Source organism: Phocoena sinus, chromosome 3, assembly GCF_008692025.1.
Source record: "Phocoena sinus isolate mPhoSin1 chromosome 3, mPhoSin1.pri, whole genome shotgun sequence".
Lineage (NCBI taxonomy): Eukaryota > Metazoa > Chordata > Mammalia > Artiodactyla > Phocoenidae > Phocoena > Phocoena sinus.
The window spans coordinates 155,675,206-155,694,826 of record NC_045765.1 but is presented as its reverse complement, the minus strand read 5'-3'; the positions used below and the strand labels follow the sequence as shown (position 1 = coordinate 155,694,826).

The following is a 19,621-nucleotide window of genomic DNA, read 5'->3' as shown; positions in this document are numbered from 1 at the left end:
GGACTCTCAACCACTGCGCCACCGGGGCAGCCTATCCATTGTTTTCAAGCACATTTTTGTACAAAACTAAGACTGCTAGAAAAATGAATTCTTTATAATCCCATTGGTATTTCTGATGTTTGGAACTCTTTGTTAGTTTAAGTATATACCAAGATTATTATTTTAAAGTAAGAAGGATAAGAAATATAGGTAGTAAAATTTACATGACCTTGTTAAATTCTAGAATATCCACTCTGGCTAACTGGGCAGAAATGAGAGTAATGAAAGAGAACTCAGTTTAAGTACTAAATGAATATAGTTGACAATAGAAATATAAACATAATAATATGAGTAAATTGCTTCTAACTGAGGCCTTTAGCTAAATAGGAACTTAATATTCGTTACAAAAAGTACTACTTCTATGGGGATGACAATTTTTTTTCAGAAATGGTAATGGTATTTTTAAAAAGGTTTAAAAATAGAAATATGTTTTCTCCTCTTATAGTGAAGTTTCTACTAAATTCTCATGATAACAATGTTTTTACAATAAATTATTTCACTGTCAAACAGCATATACTTGATTAAACAAAGGGAAAAAGAGAAGAAAAAGGCATGAAACAAAACCTCTCAATAGTTAGGCTGCCACCAATTGCTTTCTTGTTTAATTTGAATTGTTCAGTAGCTAATCATAGTTTGGCATTTTCTTGCCATCAAAGCGTTTCATGAAATTATCCCATTACAATGTTTTTCTCAGAAGCAAAATTAACATGGCTGACAGTTTAATTGATGTTTCTTTTTCTTCTAGTGCCATTGCCAACTAAACAAATTGTACCATGTTTTGATATGCTTTTTTGTTAATTATTTATACAATTGTAGTCACTGATATTTTTGTTGTTTTTAAGTTTCAGTTTCTTGGTCAGAAATGAAAATAGTGCCAACCTTGATCAACTCACCAGCCTTACTTTCTAAGGAAGTTTCCTCTAACACTGACTGGGTAGTAATTGTTAATACTGGCTGTTGTTTTCAAATTTGGTTTCAGTAATTTTCAACTTTCCTATTGAGGCAAAGAAGAATCCTGAGAAACCATTGGGGAAAGAATCTTTCAACCTAATCTAGAGTTTCTCTTCTTTCAAACTTCTTAGTTTCAGTTTTAATATTTTTTAATTAAAAAATACAGTTATGTAATTGAAATAAGAATTGTTTTGCAGAAAAATTAATACTTTATCATGAAATTTTAATACTTTAAGGCAGTGCTTACATAATTATAATAAATTCAAAACATTCCTTTCAGCACCAGTTAAATGGGAGTGTACAATTTCATGCCGCATGCACCCTGTTACTGTGAGACTTGATTCTGCCCTTCATTTACCCTCTGGTCCTGCCGTTTGCCTTTTTTTTTTCTTTCTTTCTTTTTTACTTTTTGAGGAAGTTTTTTCTATAGTAAACACTCTCCTTCTTCATGCGTCTATTTAAAATGTTGACCTTACCTTAACCTACTCTGATAATCCACCAACACATGGCTCAACAAACTAAGGATCAGACTATATATATTTTAGTCTTTGCAGGCCATTTGGTCTCTGTGGCCAACTCTGCCATTGTAGTGTGAAATCAGCCACAGATAACACATAAATGAACAAGTGTGACTGTATCCCAATAAAAACAGATGATGTGCCAGAAGCCCACAGGGTGTAGTTTGCTGCCCCCTGCACTAGACCTTTGGAATGAAAGCTTTCTGAAGGTAGAAGTTTTGTCTGTTTTTCCCACAGTTCTAACCATAATTCCCAAAAGTGTCTGGTACTTAATAGGTGTCCCATAAATTTTTGAATCTGTTGAACATACACATAGAATAAAACATTTAGCAAAATAAAATATATGGTTTGGAAAACACTTGGATTCTGTACAAATAAAAGCTTTTCTGAGTATTTATTTGGCTTGATGAATTACTCTGCCTGGAATAACAGAGCAGATTCATATTTTCAGTTGAATCAGTGCCACTCTGGATATTGTGAATTTGGTTAAAATAAACAGATTTTCCTTGCTGATTCCTAGAAAGACTTTTATAGAGTGACGTGTTCTTTACTGTCTTTGAGTTGCACACTGTTGTCATGCTGAGTTATTTCCAGACATAGATTTCAAGTCCTTCATCATGTTTGGGTTAGAGATATCATTAACTTAGTAGTCTTGCCATTTTGTCTGTCTTTGAGTCTGTTCTTTTGATGGAATATTTTCACCTTGATCAACGAGTATAATCCATCAGTGTCTGGTTGCTTGAAGTTATTCTCCTTAATACCAAGCTTCATTTATACACATCTTCATACCTCAACACATTGCACAATGGAAAGCAGAAACAAAAACTATTTTGGAAAATGGAGCTGACATCTATGTAGAATACCCAGTACAAGCAATTGAACCTCAGAGAACTCTCCGTTGCCTGCAGGGTTTTTTATAGGTGCAACCGCTCTCCCATGATCACTTGTCATAAAGCAAGAGACAATTGGGCCAAGGTAGCTTCCTGCCTGCCTTTGTGTACAAAAAATAAATAGAATAGAGCAAATAAGTTAAAAAAAGAAACAAACCAAAAACAAAACAAACAAAAAAACAGTACCACAGCTGGAGGCCAACTCTAAAGAAAAATGATGTTGATAGCTATCCTGCTAGTAGCTGGACTTCCTACATCCTGGCAAAGCAGTTTTTATAAAACACATTTAAGGTTTATAACCACTTGGAGGCTGGAAAAAGAGTAATATATTGAAAATATGTTTAATGTTTTGAACAACTCGGTGGCCAAGAAGCAGCTTCTGCTAACATTTATTTAACGCTTAGAGTCATTTGGTGGTTAGGAAAGAAAAAAAAAAGGAACTTCTTGTTAATTTTTAACATTTATGGCTGATCAGTGACTGCTAAAGCAACTATCAATGCAGAACGGTTTATGTTTCGGGACACACTGTGCTGTTACTAAAACAACTCATACGCTTCTCTCAAGGCCACACAAACATTGTCAATAGTGTTACCTTTGCAATTGCACCACTAATAAAAACATAGGAATCAAACAGAGGGATGAAACACTCCTGGAACACATAGTCATAATATTTGATGGCCCTGAAAATGGTTCTGCTGTGCTGTGTGCTGTGGACACTTTGCAGCTGACACCAGAGGGATCACCAGACCTTGCTCAATTTCATCAAATGTGTGAAAGTCACTCAGCAGATTGCAAAGCAAAAGTGTCATCTGATAATTGGTGTTTCTTACAAATCAACAGCTTGTCTCTATACATAAGAGAAAAGAGTACTCTATACCAAAGTAAATGTAAATTGGGATAGAAAGTCTATTAGGTTCTTATATAGACTTGGCATAGTTTGAAAAAAACAACAGTAAATACTGAGCTCGTGTGTCACAGAGAGGGAGGATATAGAAAAAAAGGGTAAGATAATTAGCTGGGATGTCTACAGGTTAGGCATTTCCTGAGAATGATAGCCAAATTATTCACAGGATCCTCCCCAATTTATTGATTGCATTTTTTTCAGACATCGGGATCAGTGCTAGTTATACATTTTCTCCTTTACTATTTGCAGTATACCTCTGGGAATAAGGTCTTTTTATTCCTCATTTATAAGTAAGAAAACCAAAGCACAATGAGGTCAAATAACCTACACAAATCCTCACAACTAGGAAATGGTAGAGCATGGATTTGGACTCTTAAATTCAGTGCCCACATAGTGTGTGGCTAGAACATGTTACAACAGAGATTTGTCCTCCGTCTCTCTGGAGAAATCTTTTTTCATTGACTATGAATAGAAAAGATATGTCCCAATATGGAAAAAAATTTTTTTTGAAAAACCAGTATATTTATTTTGGCTTCTGGCCTTATCGACTACTTCCTAGGTCATTTTTGGCCTCTCATATCAAAATTTGGCCTCAGCTCAACAAATTATGGAGGAAATTCAAAACGAATGATTTAAACATTGTTAATGCATGTGGAAAATACAACTCGGAGGTAAGCACTTCTAGAAACACCCTAAGTCCCTCTAAGAATCAAAGAAAGCCATTTCCTCTTTGCTTATCTTCTAGAATAATTCAGTCCTAAAGCCTAGCTGAACTTTGGTGCTGGCAGAGATAGGCAATTGGAGGAGTTGGGGAAAAGCTTCAATAGACGAAATCAAGGTACTGAAGCCAGAGCAGAGTGAGGGAGGTGTCCACATAGGAGGGCTGGCAAGGCGTATCAGAGATTGTTTCTCATGAGGAAGTCACCTATGTGGGGGAAATATGGCCTTGTGTATGGATTTAGAGCTGTAATGAGGTGAGCAAAACCTCCATCTACAGTGGAGAAGAGAAACAGCCAGTGCAGATTTTCAAAGTTGGCATGGAGTCATCAGGGCACCTGCAAGGGGTCTGCAGGGGTAGTGGCAATGAAAGATTAGGCTTGATCAAATAAGAAAATATATGAATGACAACAAGAGCTGGATTTCTCACTCTTGGAAAAGAAAGTTATAAATTATACAAGGATTAAAAAAAAAACAAAAACAAGCAAACAAACCTGAAATGAATGGCTGTGTTAGATTAGAGTTGAAGGTATTGGTATAAAATCATGGTTTTCAAAATATGTAGAAGGATGCAGAAATAAATATTATGTATGTACATGTCCATAGATATATTCTTTAGCTGTACCCACTGAGAGAGGCTGGGAGCAATGATACTCCAATAACAGAGAGCAAGCTGCAGCCAGATTTTGGGCTTCTAAACATTATTCTCCGTAAGGGTGAGGAGAGAGCTCCTTGGAGAAATAGCTTTCTTCTGGACTGAGGCAGCAAATAAGCAAGACAAGTCCCAAACATATTTTTGAGCCAGAGAGTAAGGGAGCATTCAACTAATTAAGGGTAATATTAAAAGGACATAAAACTCAAAGAAGCTTTCATTGGCCAAATTTAAAATAATTTCAATATTAAAATAATGATATCAATTGTGAAATAAAATTCATGTTTTATGGCAAGACAAGAAAAATTTAAACATAAAAATTCTTCTCTGCCCTTTGGCCTACCCTCTCCCCTCACTGTGCATTGTGTATCTGCATTATGCATTGACTTAACTTCCCCCATCAGCAGGAATACCTGCTCAACAATAAAGAGCAGGCACCAACAAGACAACTCCTTAAAAGATAACATTCCTTCTTTTTTTCTTTTTTTTTTTAGATTACATATATATGTGTTAGCATATAGTATTTGTTTTCCTCTTTCTGACTTACTTCACTCTGTATGACAGACTCTAGGTCCATCCACCTCACTACAAATAACTCAGGCTCGTTCCTTTTAATGGCTGAGTAATATTCCATTGTATATATGTGCTACATCTTCTTTACCCATTCATCTGTTGATGGACACTTAGGTTGCTTCCATGTCCTGGCTATTGTAAATAGAGCTGCAATGAAAATTTTGGTACATGACTCTTTTTGAATTATGGTTTTCTCAGGGTATATGCCCAGGAGTGGGACTGCTGGATCGTATGGTAGTTCTATTTTTAGTTTTTTAAGGAACCTCCATACTGTTCTCCATAGTGGCTGTATCAATTTACATTCCCACCAACAGTGCAAGAGGGTTCCCTTTTCTCCACACCTTCTCTAGCATTTATTGTTTGTAGATTTTTTGATGATGGTCATTCTGACTGGTGTGAGATGATATCTCATTGTAGTTTTGATTTGCATTTCTCTAATGATTAGTGACGTTGAGCATTCTTTCATGTGTTTGTTGGCAATGTGTTTATCTTCTTTGGAGAAATGTCTATTTAGGTTTTTGGTGCATTTTTGGATTGGGTTGTTTGTTTTTTTGATATTGAGCTGCATGAGTTGTTTGTATGTTTTGGAGATTAATACTTTGTCAGTTGCTTCATTTGCAAATATTTTCTTCCATTCTGAATGTTGTCTTTTCGTCTTGTTTACGGTTTCCTTTGCTGTGCAAAAGCTTTTAAGTTTCATTGGGTCCCATTTGTTTATTTTTATCTTTATTTCCATTTCTCTAGGAGGTGGGTCAAAAAGGATCTTGCTGTGATTTATGTCATAGAGTGTTCTGCCTATGTTTTCCTCTAAGAGTTTGATGGTGTCTGGCCTTACATTTAGGTCTTTAATCCATTTTGAGTTTATTTTTGTGTATGGTGTTAGGGAGTGTTCTTCATTCTAATTTAATTCTTTTACAAGATAACATTCCTTCTTGATCTTGTAAAGGGTCACATGACCCACCACATTGGCACTTAAATCTGGGTTATGTAAACTGTCAATAATACATCTTTTTTTTGGGGGGGGGCACAGGCTCTGGACGCGCAGGCTCAGCGGCCATGGCTCACGGGCCCAGCCGCTCCGCAGCATGTGGGATCTTCCCGGACCGGGGCACGAATCCGTGTCCCCTGCATCGGCAGGTGGACTCTCAACCACTGCGCCACCAGGGAAGCCCAATAATACATCATTTAATGCACAGCCCTCTATCTCAAAAAAGTTATATAAACTGTGTCTTGACTTCAACAGGGCAGAACAGTTCTCAGAGCTTTCTGAGATGCTCTTCCCACATTATAATCCTCAAATTTGGCTCAAATAAAATTTTCCAATTCTTTCTTAGATCAACTGATTAATTTTTTGTTGATACAATCAATTAGAATCAATGTAATAGAAAACAAAACCTGGAGACCACACAGATATAAATTAATAAATGGATAATTTGAAAATGTGATGAGAGCTAAGTTAGTCCTCCAGTTTTAAGATACCTTTGACAAAATATGTGATACTTACAGAAAAGATAAAGAGTAAGTTTACAGTAGAATCATCACCTAATATAGACAATCTCTAAGATGGACCTCAGTATGACTGCCTTCAGTATTCACACCTTTGTCTAACAAATATGTAGTATATGGCAGAAGTGAAAGGATATCAATTCCAAGATAACAACCACATGAGTGGCTTGGAATTGCTTCCTCACACAGGTGAATCTTCAGATGAGACCATATTCCGGATAGCCAGCTTAACTCGAAATCCATAACTCTTAAGCAGAGACACTCAGACAAACCAAGAGATAATACATATTTAAAATTCTGAACCTCTAAATCATGGGGTAATTTGTTATATAGTACTAGATAATACCAATTTCATACCTGGTAGTGGGGTGCTGCCATAACAAATACTTAAAATGTGGGAATGGTTGCACTGTCAGGCAGTAGTGCCTTGAACACACTGTTGATTGAATCAACACTCACTTGGAAGGGCTGTAAGTGAGGGCTTGCAACAAAGTAAGAATATCTTATTGGGAACTAGAGGAAAATACATCATTGTTATGCAGTGACAGAAATTTAGCAAAACTGTTGCCTATATTTATTTGGACAATGGAAAATGGACCTAGTGACTTTTAAACAAAAAGGGTCCAGGTCTTACTTCTTTTGAACATTCCTGGCCTTTCCAGATGGCATGTGATGTTAAAATTAAGAAATGACTTTTAAGCAAAGGTTAAGTCCAGGACATAGAGAGCATGATCAAAAGATAAAGCCATGAGAGTGACTATAAAATGTTTTGTTAGGACCTTAGTAAGATCATGGTCTTTGTGGCTTCATGTCTAGTCAGACAAAATTCCCTCTTAAGAGCTTAATGATATGTGTGACTCAAAGATTCTTTCCCGCAAACAATAAGGATTCTAATTCATGTAAGGGCTTTGTCTTTCAGGCATCTCCAATAGGGCCAAGGTAGAGAAGAATTTATGTTGAAGAGTTTTTTGGGTTTTTTTTTTGTCCAATTCAGTGAACCTCATGAGGACTCCTGGGATAGCCATAGCACCTACAAAGTTCTTAAAAAGAGTTCTACATGTAGAAACATCACAAGAGTGGACTGAAGAAGGAGAGTTGGAGATTGTACAGTGAGGAAAGCCAACAAAGAGAGTTCCTTAGTTTCAAGTACATGCTATATTTCATGAAAAAGAAAGGATAACTCAGAATGGAGAACCAAGAGCCCAGATAGTGGAACTGAGATCTGTGGACAAATATTCCCAGCCCTTGTACCTAATCAAAGAGCATTCAGCATTTACCAGCTAGATTTCAGAAATGTCATGGCCCAATAACTCTTTTTTATTCTGTGCCTTTTCCCCTTTTTTAAACAGAAATATCTACAGAGGTTATCCTATGCCTATCTCACCATTGTATGTTGGGTGTATGTGAGAGAAGCAGCTGGTCTCTTTAGCATCACAGGTCTACAGATCAAGAGGAAATAAGTCTAAGGAACCTCATTTGCACTTGGACTTGAGTTATATGATGAGTTTCTGGAATATGAACTAATACAATCAGAGGAAAACAGATTTTAGGGTCCTAGAAAGGGGCTGAGTATATGTTGTATGACATACCTCTGGGGACAGTGGTGGACTGTGGTAGGTAGAGAAGGCCCTCAGAGATTCCAGCTTCCATGTATTCATGCTCTTGTGTAATTCCATTCTCTGAATGTGGACTGGACTTACTTCTAACAATTAGAATATGGGAGAAATGATAGGGTATCACTTTCAAGATTAGATTATAAATAGGCTGTGGCTTTGATCATAGATATTCTCTCTCTCTCTAGCTCTCTATTAGCTCATCCTGGAGCCAGGCAGATGCCATATTGCGAGGTAGCTCTGTGGTGAGGTCCATGCAAGGAACTGAGGCATGCCAACAACCGCATGAATAAACATGGAAGCAATTTCCTACCTCCCCCCAGTTGACCATAGCCCCAGCCAACAGATTGGATGCAATTTCTTGAGAGACCTTGAGTCAAAGGTACCCAGCTAAGCCACTCCTGGATATCCATGCTTCTGTGAGATAATAAATGCTTGTTATTTTACATTGCCAAGTTTTTAGTCAATGTATTATGCAGCAATAGATAAGTAATATGCAACCTTTGTGAAGTAATAAAAATGAACATCATTAGTAGTAGGACAAATTGAAACTATGTTCTACCTGACAGAATGCAACAAGAAGAATACAGCATCTCCTCTGTGATATACCTAACAAAAATACATACGCTGAATTTTCACATGATGAAACATCAGACATACCCAATATGAGGGACACTCTAAAAAATAACTGGTCAGGAAAAACATGTTAGGGTTATGGAAGTCAAAAAAAGTCAAGAACTGTTCCAGACTGAAGGAAACTAAAGAGATCTGGCATTTAAATGCAGTAGGTGATTTTGACCTTGAACATTTTATTATATAAGACACTATGGAGACAATTGATGAAGCTTGAACAGAGTCTAAGGATTGGATTATAATAATGCATTAATGTTAATTTCCTGATTTTAATAAATGCATTTTGGTTGTATGAGGAGAATGTCTTTATTTGTAGGAAACAGCCAACATTCTTTCTCCAGTCTCCTAACAAGAACTATGCTTATGGGGCACAGATAGAAATCAATGATAGTTTGCCTGTTCATTCTATATTACTTGAGCTGCTCTATGTGGCCATGGCTGGCTTGTATGATAAGGTGTTTTCTATCATTTTTTGGTTTCTCTTTCTATAACACTTCCATGAAAGCAAGGAAGTGTGGAGATTTACGTATGTTTCAAAATCATAATACAGGTATAATAAATTAATATTAAGTATAGTCACAGTCTTCACTATTTCCTTCTTGGAGTTGGACTATTTAAGTGTGACCATGTAGAAAATATTCTCTGTTTAATAACCTACCAAAAACTTCACCAACAATTTCATCTTGGAATATATCCCCAAACTCCATGTAAATCAAAATACAATTCATAAAAAAAAGCAAGGGGGTACATGTTATTTACTTTTCTATGGAACCAGCAGTATAATTTCCTTTAGGTATATCTGTTTTATTTAAAATTTTCTAAACATTTTTTTAAAATCAGTGGATAAGAGATATATTCCTCAGATTTTTTGTTTTAAGCATGGACCCCCATCCTCAAATTATAATATAATACAAGAATATAATATGAATTCCGAAGTCCTTACAAGTTCATCTGAGATTAAAAAATAAATTTAAAGCTCCCAAAGAAATTTTAGAAGCCACTAACCCTAGAAAAAGGGTACAACTGATTGCAATTAATTTTGTTCTAAAGAGCCTGGGAGTAATTCCTACTTTCTGATCCATAGGAATTTTCATAGAAAAATAAAGATCAAATAGTAAACAATACTGCACGGAGTTATTGTAATGGTTAAATAAAACAAGGAATGCAAATCTCTATTAGGTCACCTGGTCCCTACCTATTGCTCAGGAAATGGTAGGTCTTAACTTAATAAATCATGATTCACAACTGACATCTATAAAATGTGTCATAGGGACCTGGTTACGAATAACCAAATCAGCAGCCTAAAACTGGTTTAGCTCAGGCTGAGGAAGACAATGCAGGTATGAATATGGATTTAAAAATGTTATACATGTCAGCACTCTAGGAAAAGTAACTTAAACCGCACACCCTACTGATGTGAAATCATCAGATATTAAAGAAGGCACATTACTGTAATTCATTGTTACTCTAGTGATCTTATAGAATTAAGACCACATTCATAACGTCCAAATTTGTCTCCAAGGAGAAACTTTGAGTTGGGAAATATCTGGATCATTAAGTAATTTCCTTAGGTCAGAGTAAAAGCACTTTATCTGTGAATATCAATTACTTCCATGGCATATTGGATGTAGCACAAGTGACAAAGTGACCTTTCTCTTAAACAATTCATAGATTCATGAGAATTTTCTTCAACTTTTGGGAACTAAATATATTCCATAGTCTTATAATCTTAAATACTGATTTTCCTCTAAAATCTCCACCCACCCTGCTCACCACCATCCTCCCTTTGTAGAGTTATTTTTTTTTATAATTTTCCTGTTAGTTTTTTTTATTCCTCATTTAATCGTTCATCATATGTTCAGATGTACAATCCATTATTGCTAAACTGACATTTGCCTAATAGACTATTTCTTGACCTTTTGCATTACACAATAAGCTATTTTACTCTATTCTTTTTAAATTGGCTGAGTCTTTTATTAAAAGTGAAATAAGAACATCCTCAGTTATTGGGAAAGGACAGTTATCTCCTAGAGGATACCTCAAGCACAGGTATACAAAGCCAACAGTGAGATTTGCTGCAATAGTTATATTGCCCAATACACCATGGCTAGTTCTATCTGGTGTTGACTGAACATTATTTTAATATTCCAAGGAGAATGATACAGAAGCAGGAATTGCCTAGAAGGAATGTGGAAAAAGAAAATAAAGAAAAGAATAATCATTAGATAAAGTGACTTAGAGCACTAAACCATTTCCATATGGTAAGAAGGGTGTGCTTGGGAATGGAGTTCAGGAGCTCTAGGGACATAAATGTTATGTCTGGACACACAGCATCTTCTGGCTAGCTTTAAGTTGCTCAGGTAAAAGCCAAAACAAGAAATACCGCAAATCTAACTGGGTCTCTAACAGGTGTATTTGGTTATAGGTGTATAGGTAGGATTCCAGAAGATGGCAAAAGTAGTGCCTGATAGGTATTTCATTTCTAATACTGAATTTGCAAGTGGTGTTTCTACTTCTTAGTATTTATTTGAAAAGGGCATGTTATGTTAATATAGTCCAAGAATACCTGGGTGAACTCATAGCATATGTTATGGTTCCACATTCAAAAGGAAATACTGTTCTGTTATTAAAAAGAAAAAAATTAAAAGGGAGGGTGCATTGGAAACCAGTTTAGGTATTTACTAAGGTCTCTTGAATAACCAATGAGAAATTTCAGTTACGGTACATGGGAAGACATTTTAAAGAACCTATTCTTGCATAGATCTTTCTGATAACTCGTGGCAGCACAGCAAATTCTGTCTCACCCCAGTACTAAAGCTGGACCCACTTTGTTCTTTCACTCACCTACACTTTGCCTGATTTTCCAGATTTATTCCTCTCTCCAGGCACTAGCTGCAAACTCCTTATATAAGGGCTCAGCTCTGCGACCCTCTCCTTTATCCTAATTGGCACCACAAAAAAACTAATTGTTTATCTAATAAGATAGAACTTTCTAATACTGTAGAGGGATGTGTGTGTTTGCTTTAAGGATGCTGTTTCAGTAATAAAGTGTCACTAAAGGCCATAAATTCGTGTAAATATTTCCAATTTACATGAAATAAGCACCAGGTTAAAGAATTTATGTACTGTATTGCATTGTCTTCTTAAAGGTCATACTTTTCCTCAAAGTACTGTCTTCATTTTTCTGCCCCTGTAAAACCAAGACACAATTTTAAAAACAGCTGTCCCCATTTTCAGGGACTAGTTTCTAATACATTTTCCTAGTTGTATTTCTAAATCTGTAGCAATCATAACACCACGTAAAAGAGGTAGCTCAAAAAAAAAAAAAAATAGCGGAAACTGAATAAAAGATTTGCAGCCCTGAATATGCATACAAAAGTTTTAAATCGAAGTGAACTCCTCTGAGCTGATTTCTTAGGTGAAGGAGAGAATATGGTCTTTGAATACCTGATAAGGTCACGGACACAATTTCAAGTGCATTTATGGTAAATCCATGTGACAACTCCTACAGCCACTAACCTGTGTCGCCCTCAGGGTAGTCTGTGCAATCTTCCTTGCATGTCTGGGATGGTTGTGGGGGACAGCAGGAACCCTCCGAGAAATGTCGCACATGGGAAATAGTAACAATGGCTCATATACGAGAGTTTCAAATTGAAACCTAGAAGTGATGAGTAGCTTTATCTTACACATGTGCTAGAAACCAGAAGTTACTATGAAATAAATTGAGCGATTGGCAGTGGTGACTAAGAAATAAAATTTATAATTAAAACTTGTCAGTAAAGCTGGAGTCCTTAACTCATTGACCTTAAAATACATATTATAGGACTTTGAGAATTGAAGTTGTTGAATTTGTATTTTATTTAAATTATTAAGAATGATGATGATACTATAGCTTAACTGTAAATTTATTCTAGTAATGACTTCATAATGATATTTGCTTCCTAGTTTGATGGAATAACTACTGTAGGTTACTTATAGCCACAAAGGGTACAATACCTTTTCTCAGAGTCTCTATGGATAGCTACAAAGAATGCAACACATCCTTTTCTGAACCACTTTGAGACTCAGATGCAATACATACTTTGAATAATTTATTTTGAGTGAAGAATGACTATCTGGTATTTGGTGTTACCTTCACACTGTGTAGGCATCTGAATTTGCAATGACAATCAATTACTGTACAAAGTGAGTTATGTACTTAAAGTACAAAGGAATTCCATGAATTCAGGGAAATGCAAAGATTGTAAAATAGTGAAGGATGTTATATATCCTAGATATTTATGTATCTATTCATACATTTAGAATGGAGCAGGAAGAAAAAATAAAGTTAAGTAGAAAAAAAAGTAAATGAAATTAATTGTATCCTCTACAGTGCAGGAATAATCTTCTGAGTTACAAACCAGATATTTCCGTCAACCTGGAGAAAATAAATGTTGAAAAGGCCTCGTCTCATCTGACAGAATTTTGATTCGTTTACTCACCCACAGGAGACATTTCTGGGACACTAGCAATATAAGGTCCATCCAAAAACTTCGGCTCATTATCATTAATATCCTGCACTTTGATGATGAATTCTGATTCAGGCTCTAGGGGCTTCCTGGTTTCTATGTCCACAGCCTGAGCACGAAGTGTGTAGAAAGGTTTTTCTTCTCTATCCAGGCTCCTTATTGCATGAATGTCCCCTGTAGTTTCATCAATGGTAAAAACGGTGCCAGCGCCATCTCCTGAGAGGGTGTATTTAACAGTGCCCTCTCCCTTATCTAAGTCAGAATGGAGCTTTAGGGAGAGAGAGAGAGAAAGAGAGACAGAGAAACACCATTAAAGAGATGGCCCCACGTTAAAAAGCCATACTTGCAGTATAATTTTTTACCAGAAAAGTTAAACCAAAATCTTATGTTTTTTTTTTCCTTTTTTTCCTACCAATTTTTTGATTATAAGCATTTTTAACACACAAAAAAAGTTGAAAAAATGTATGGTGGGCACCTATATATATCTCAGAGATTCCACTGTTTATCTTCCAATTTAATCATATGGGTTATCGACTTATCACATAGATAGATCATATCTCTATCCTTTCATTCACTCTCCTGTCAATCCATCTTATTTCTCCATGCATTACAGAGGTTAGAAGTACAGCCCCAAATCCATCAACATGCATAAATACAACTATTTTGAACATTTACTTCTTTTATATACTTTGGGGGATAAAATTTTCATAAAATGAAATGCACAACTCTTAAGTGTACTTAGAGTCTCATTTTAAATGATTGTTGTATTAAAATAAATTAGCTCATATATATTAAATCATACAACTTCCAAATACTCTGAGGCTAGAAATCAGTGACGTGAATCCAGTGAGAGATATGGTAAAAAAAAAATAATAATAATCAGAAAACACTGAGCCTTTTCATTTGAAAGGAGAGGAGAATTTTGGCATACCAGGTCAATTTCAGATATGTACTATGGAGTATCTCATTTTAACAGACTGACTTTCAATGAGTTATTCAATATTACTCAGCCAAGCAATGGGTAGAATAACTGATTATCCTTTCAGATTCACAGGCAAATGGTTAGCCCTAATCTATTCTATATATTTGAAATGTTATAATATAGAAAATTTTTAATTTCTGCTAAGTTCTTCTGAAATTCAACACATGTATAATTCACTATAATACAGTATGGAATAAGACACACATCAATACAATAGGGGAGAGGACCAAAGAGAAGAGAAATTATTATTGTGATACTGTAAATCAGTGTTTTTCAATCTGGAGTCCAAGAATTAATGATAGATGGACATAGTCTTGGAGATCTATAAATTACCCAAGAATAAATGTATATAGATAAATAATATGATATAAATATTTCATTATATATAATTCTCTAAGAATATGTGTACTCATATATTTCATAAATAATATAAATTTACATTCTATTTAAATTAAAAAGGATACATATTCTTATAAATAATATTATTTTTTATCCAAATGCTGATCTAAAATGTTTCAAACTATTCTCACTCATTTAAGTACAGCCATCTGATTTCAATGTTCAAATTTTTATTTTTTTTATTTTTTAATTTTTTGTGGGTTTTTTTTGTTTTTGTTTTTGCCGTACGTGGGCCTCTCACTGTTGTGGCCTCTCCCACTGCGGAGCACAGGCTCCGGACGCGCAGGCTCAGCAGCCATGGCTCACGGGCCCAGCCGCTCTGCGGCATGTGGGATCCTCCCAGACCAGGGCACGAACCCGTGTTCCCTGCACCGGCAGGCGGACTCTCAACTACTGCGCCACCAGGGAAGCCCCAAATTTTTATTTTTAAAAGCTCATTCCAGTCAACGGATCAGTCAAAGATAAAATGTTAAACTTTTAAAGTGACCATAGCCATTTGGGCTGTGATTTAAAATTTTCACACAAGTATAGGTGTCTTGCAAAACTTAGGGTAAAAATGAGTTGTTTTTCTTAATGCTTCAACACAACATAAAAGCTTTGAAAATATTTTAAATTATATAATTATCCTTTGCAAATAGGGGTTCTGTGTATTCATATTAGTAATACCAAAACACAAAACTCAACTTGGCTACATCTTTTCTCTTAAACTCAACGTTCTGCTTTAACTTCACTAAAATAACGTCATCCTTCATATTCATGTTATTAAAATGACTTTATTCATTTTGTGAATTTGTATTTACTTCAAATTGCTCTGAGAGTATGTTTGTATAAGAGCATAAGCAAAGGATTTGTACTGGGTAAATGATATAATTTAAACAATGAGAAAATTATAAGGGGGTACCAGGCTTTGATTTTTCTTTAAAAGTTTCTATATATTTTACTCAAGTCTAAGGAAAATTGCAAAGAATGACAGGAAGAAGTTTTTTCCTCCTAATATTTTATGAACTGCTATGAAGCATAGGAAGTTTCAAGCATAAAATCAAGCTGTAGATAAATGTTCTTTGAACTTAGGAATTTCAAATTACAAATTTCATCCATACTATTAAAGATATTCAACACATGAACATTTACTTTTACTTTCAAATTTATCTGAAGATATGAGACAAGCAAAAGCCCAATGCAAAAGCAATGTCTTTATAAACTGGATCCATTTTGCCAATGGCTCCAAAGAATATGTGGTAATATTGTGGAAGCAAGTGAAAATTTTAAGTAGGTTTTTACAATGTGATCCAAGTAGAGTCACCAAAAAAGATTTTCATTTAGCCAAAATCAGGACTGTTTTCTTTTCAAACTGACATATGAATAAAAAAGCAAATGTCTTTTCAGCTCTATTCAACATCCAAATGAAATTCAGTTGCTGCTACTCTTTACACTTCTACCTTTTCCTTCTAATTTAAATTTGGGTTTTGCAGAGATTAAAGTTTCAGAAGAAATATGTGAAAATATGTTAAATTTGAACTGAAAATGAGATTGATGAATGTAAAATTCTTGAGAGGATTAGAATGGTTACAGCAGTTCATTGCATGTTAATACCTTAAAGAAGATCACCTGCAGTGCCCAGCATTGACAGGCAATGTTTAAAATTAGTTATTCAGTACCAAATGTAAAATGGATGGCTGGTGGGAAGCTGCTGCATAGCGCAGGGAGATCAGCTTGATGCTTTGTGACAACCTAGAGGGTGGGATAGGGAGAGTGGGAGGGAGGCTCAAGAGGGAAGGGATATAGGCATATACGTATATATATATCTGATTCACTCTGTTGTACAACAGAAACTAGCACAACATTGTAAAGCAATTATACTCCAATAAAGATATTTTTTTAATAAATAAAATAAAATTAGTTATTCAGTATGGATTGAGTCCAGTACATGCGTGACTAGCTAAAAGTATTGGTATTTTTGCAACGTCAATTCTAATGTTAAATAAATGATGTTGGGTATTGCAGAATTTGCTTTGTATCACATATAAAATAATTTGAATAGAGAACATATATAACATAATAGTTTATGTTGCAAACTAACATAAAAATCCCTATCACCCTCTTACTTAGAGATAACTTATCATTTTATACACTTTCCATTATATATACACATATATTCATATATAAATGAAAGGGTATACATATAGAAATATGTTTGTATATGTTTTATATGTATATATAATATTATCTGATTATAAATATATATATACATGATATAAAAATGAGAAACAAGTCAACATTTTCAATAACAATATACCATAATCATTTTCAGTATAATTTGAAACTTTTCAGAATTATTTTTTAATATCTGTACTACCTTTGTTCAAAGGAAATTGAATGACTCAATGGGTTTTGCTTATTCTTTTATAAACAATGTGATGAATATGTGTGTCTTAATTCCTTAAATAAACAGGTAAATATAAATAGAAGGGTAATTATAAAGACCAAAAATGTAACTTTTTTGAATCAAAAAATTGTGAATCTTGAATGATTCCAGAACTTGATGTCTACAGATGAGTTTGGTTTCTTAAACTTTTAGCAAGGCAACTCAGGCTTAGCTTACATTATGAAGCTACTTCTCAGTTTTATTTGCATTTAGCAGGCGGGAGGGTTACAGAAGGATTCACTTGCTGAATCTTTGGGTTGTGTTAACTATGAACAATCACATGATGCCATTTTACACAGCGGCTTTAAGTTCCATGTAAGATAATAATTCCACAAGGATAAAATTATTTTCCTTTATAGTGATTTAAAAATAACGCAGGAAATATTTCTTATTCTGATTACTTTTTTAAAAAAGCTCTTTCTGAGTAGGCGCTAACTATATTTACTGACTGAAGCAGCCAAATCCAATAATATCATCTTTTAGTATTGACACTTAAAATTTCTCCCAGAGAGTTCCATAAGTGATAGCTATAGAAATATGCACTGTCCAGGCAGTTGTTTTGTGCAAGTGGTGTCGTTATTTTCTGATGTTTTCCAAGTCATCTCAGATGGAGCGTGAAAATGAGATGCCAAGAGAGGCTTAAAAAAGATACCGAGGAATAGCTTCGGAGTGTAAGCAAATCTGAACTCCAGTGTCTAAAAGTTTTGAGAAAGCTAATCTAAAGTTAAGTGTTTACTAGCATCTCTCAGATTATATTTTACAAACTGCTGCAGAAAAAAAGAAATTTATTCTTATTTTCTCTGGGTTGAAGAGTGCACATAAAATGGGAAATACTTTTTGTGGTACGCGGGCCTCTCACTGTTGTGGCCTCTCCCCTTGTGGAGCACAGGCTCCGGACGCACAGGCTCAGCAGCCATGGCTCACGCGCCCAGCCGCTCCGCGGCATGTGGGATCTTCCCGGGCTGGGGCACGAACCCGTATCCCCTGCATCGGCAGGCGGACTCTCAACCACTGCGCCACCAGGGAAGCCCCGGGAAATACTTTTTATATCACTATACCCAGCAATGATTTTATTTCCATTTGCTATTTGCCAGGATTAGGGTGGTTACAGGCATGAGGAGGGCATGGAGGATGTTGGGAGGAGAAATGTATGATTCTGAAAAGTTTTTGCTAGAAAATCAAAAATTGTGTTAACAGGTATTTCATTTGATGTATATACCTGCAAATTACTTTATTAATTATATGTCTATAGGTTTTATGGTACACTACATACTATTTTATAACCTGAATTTTAGATGGATTATATAACAATTTGCTTTATCAATAAGTATGAATTTATTACATCTATTTAAGTTAATCACAGGTATTTTAATCAAAGTACTACATTGAAATAGCTAAAATCAGAGTATGGAAGAGCTTGTAATGCACAATTTTACCTTCCTTTTCTCAATCTCATTCACCAAGGAAATCATGTTTTAACTGTTTCTGTTGAATTCTTATTTAAAAAAAATATGTGGATATTTGTTAAATGGAAAATGTTATAATAGTATTTCTTTTATCAATTTGAATAATACTTATTGACTTGCAAACCCCATGCCACCTCTTTTTTTTTTCCAGTAGAGTTGTAGTATCACTTACTTTACTTGTTATCAATGAAACACGGGTCTGAATGGTATACGCGTACTTTGGGTCTGAATTCAGTTCAATCATACAACGTAACTGTGGTTCTCTATTTTCTACTATTATAACATTAACACCTTTACAGTCCCCTTAAACTCCTTCCCTTTCTCATCCCTGAATTCCATTGTCTGTATTATACAGAATTAAGCATAAAGATTTTGTCAATTTGGTCTATTTATGTATTTATTTATTTATTGGTCTCTTTTTTAAAAGTAGGCTCTAATGGTTAATTTTATGTATTAGTTTGACTGGGCAACAGGATGCCCAGACATTTGGTCAAAGACTATTCTTGGTATATCAGTGAGGATAATCCTGGATTAGAAAAACATTTGAATCAACAGACAAAGTAAAACAGACTGTGGTCCCTTATGTGGGTATGCCTCATCCAATCAACTGAAGACCTGAATAGAACAAAAAAGCTGACCCTTCCGTGAGTAAGCGGGAACTCCTGCCTGGCTGCCTTCAAGCTGTAACACTGGTTTTTATTCTGCCTCCAGACTTGAACTGAAACATCAGTTCTGAGTCGAGCCTGTTGGTCTTTGCAATAGAAATATACCATGTGTTCTCCTGGGTTTCCAACTTGCTGACTGCAAATCCCAGGACTTGTCAGCCTCCATAATTGTACAAACCA

At 35.2% G+C, this 19,621-nt stretch overlaps 1 protein-coding gene across 2 annotated transcripts in view; it reads right to left on the bottom strand.

The window, feature by feature from the left end:
* The window catches only part of CDH12 (cadherin 12), a 416,625-nt gene that overhangs the window by 182,590 nt on the left and 214,414 nt on the right, over positions 1–19,621 (bottom strand). For both annotated transcript variants that reach the window (XM_032626909.1, XM_032626910.1), the window contains exon 3: positions 13,478–13,772. In XM_032626909.1, the coding sequence (XP_032482800.1) occupies positions 13,478–13,772 (295 nt within the window). The remainder of the gene's footprint in view (positions 1–13,477; positions 13,773–19,621) is intronic.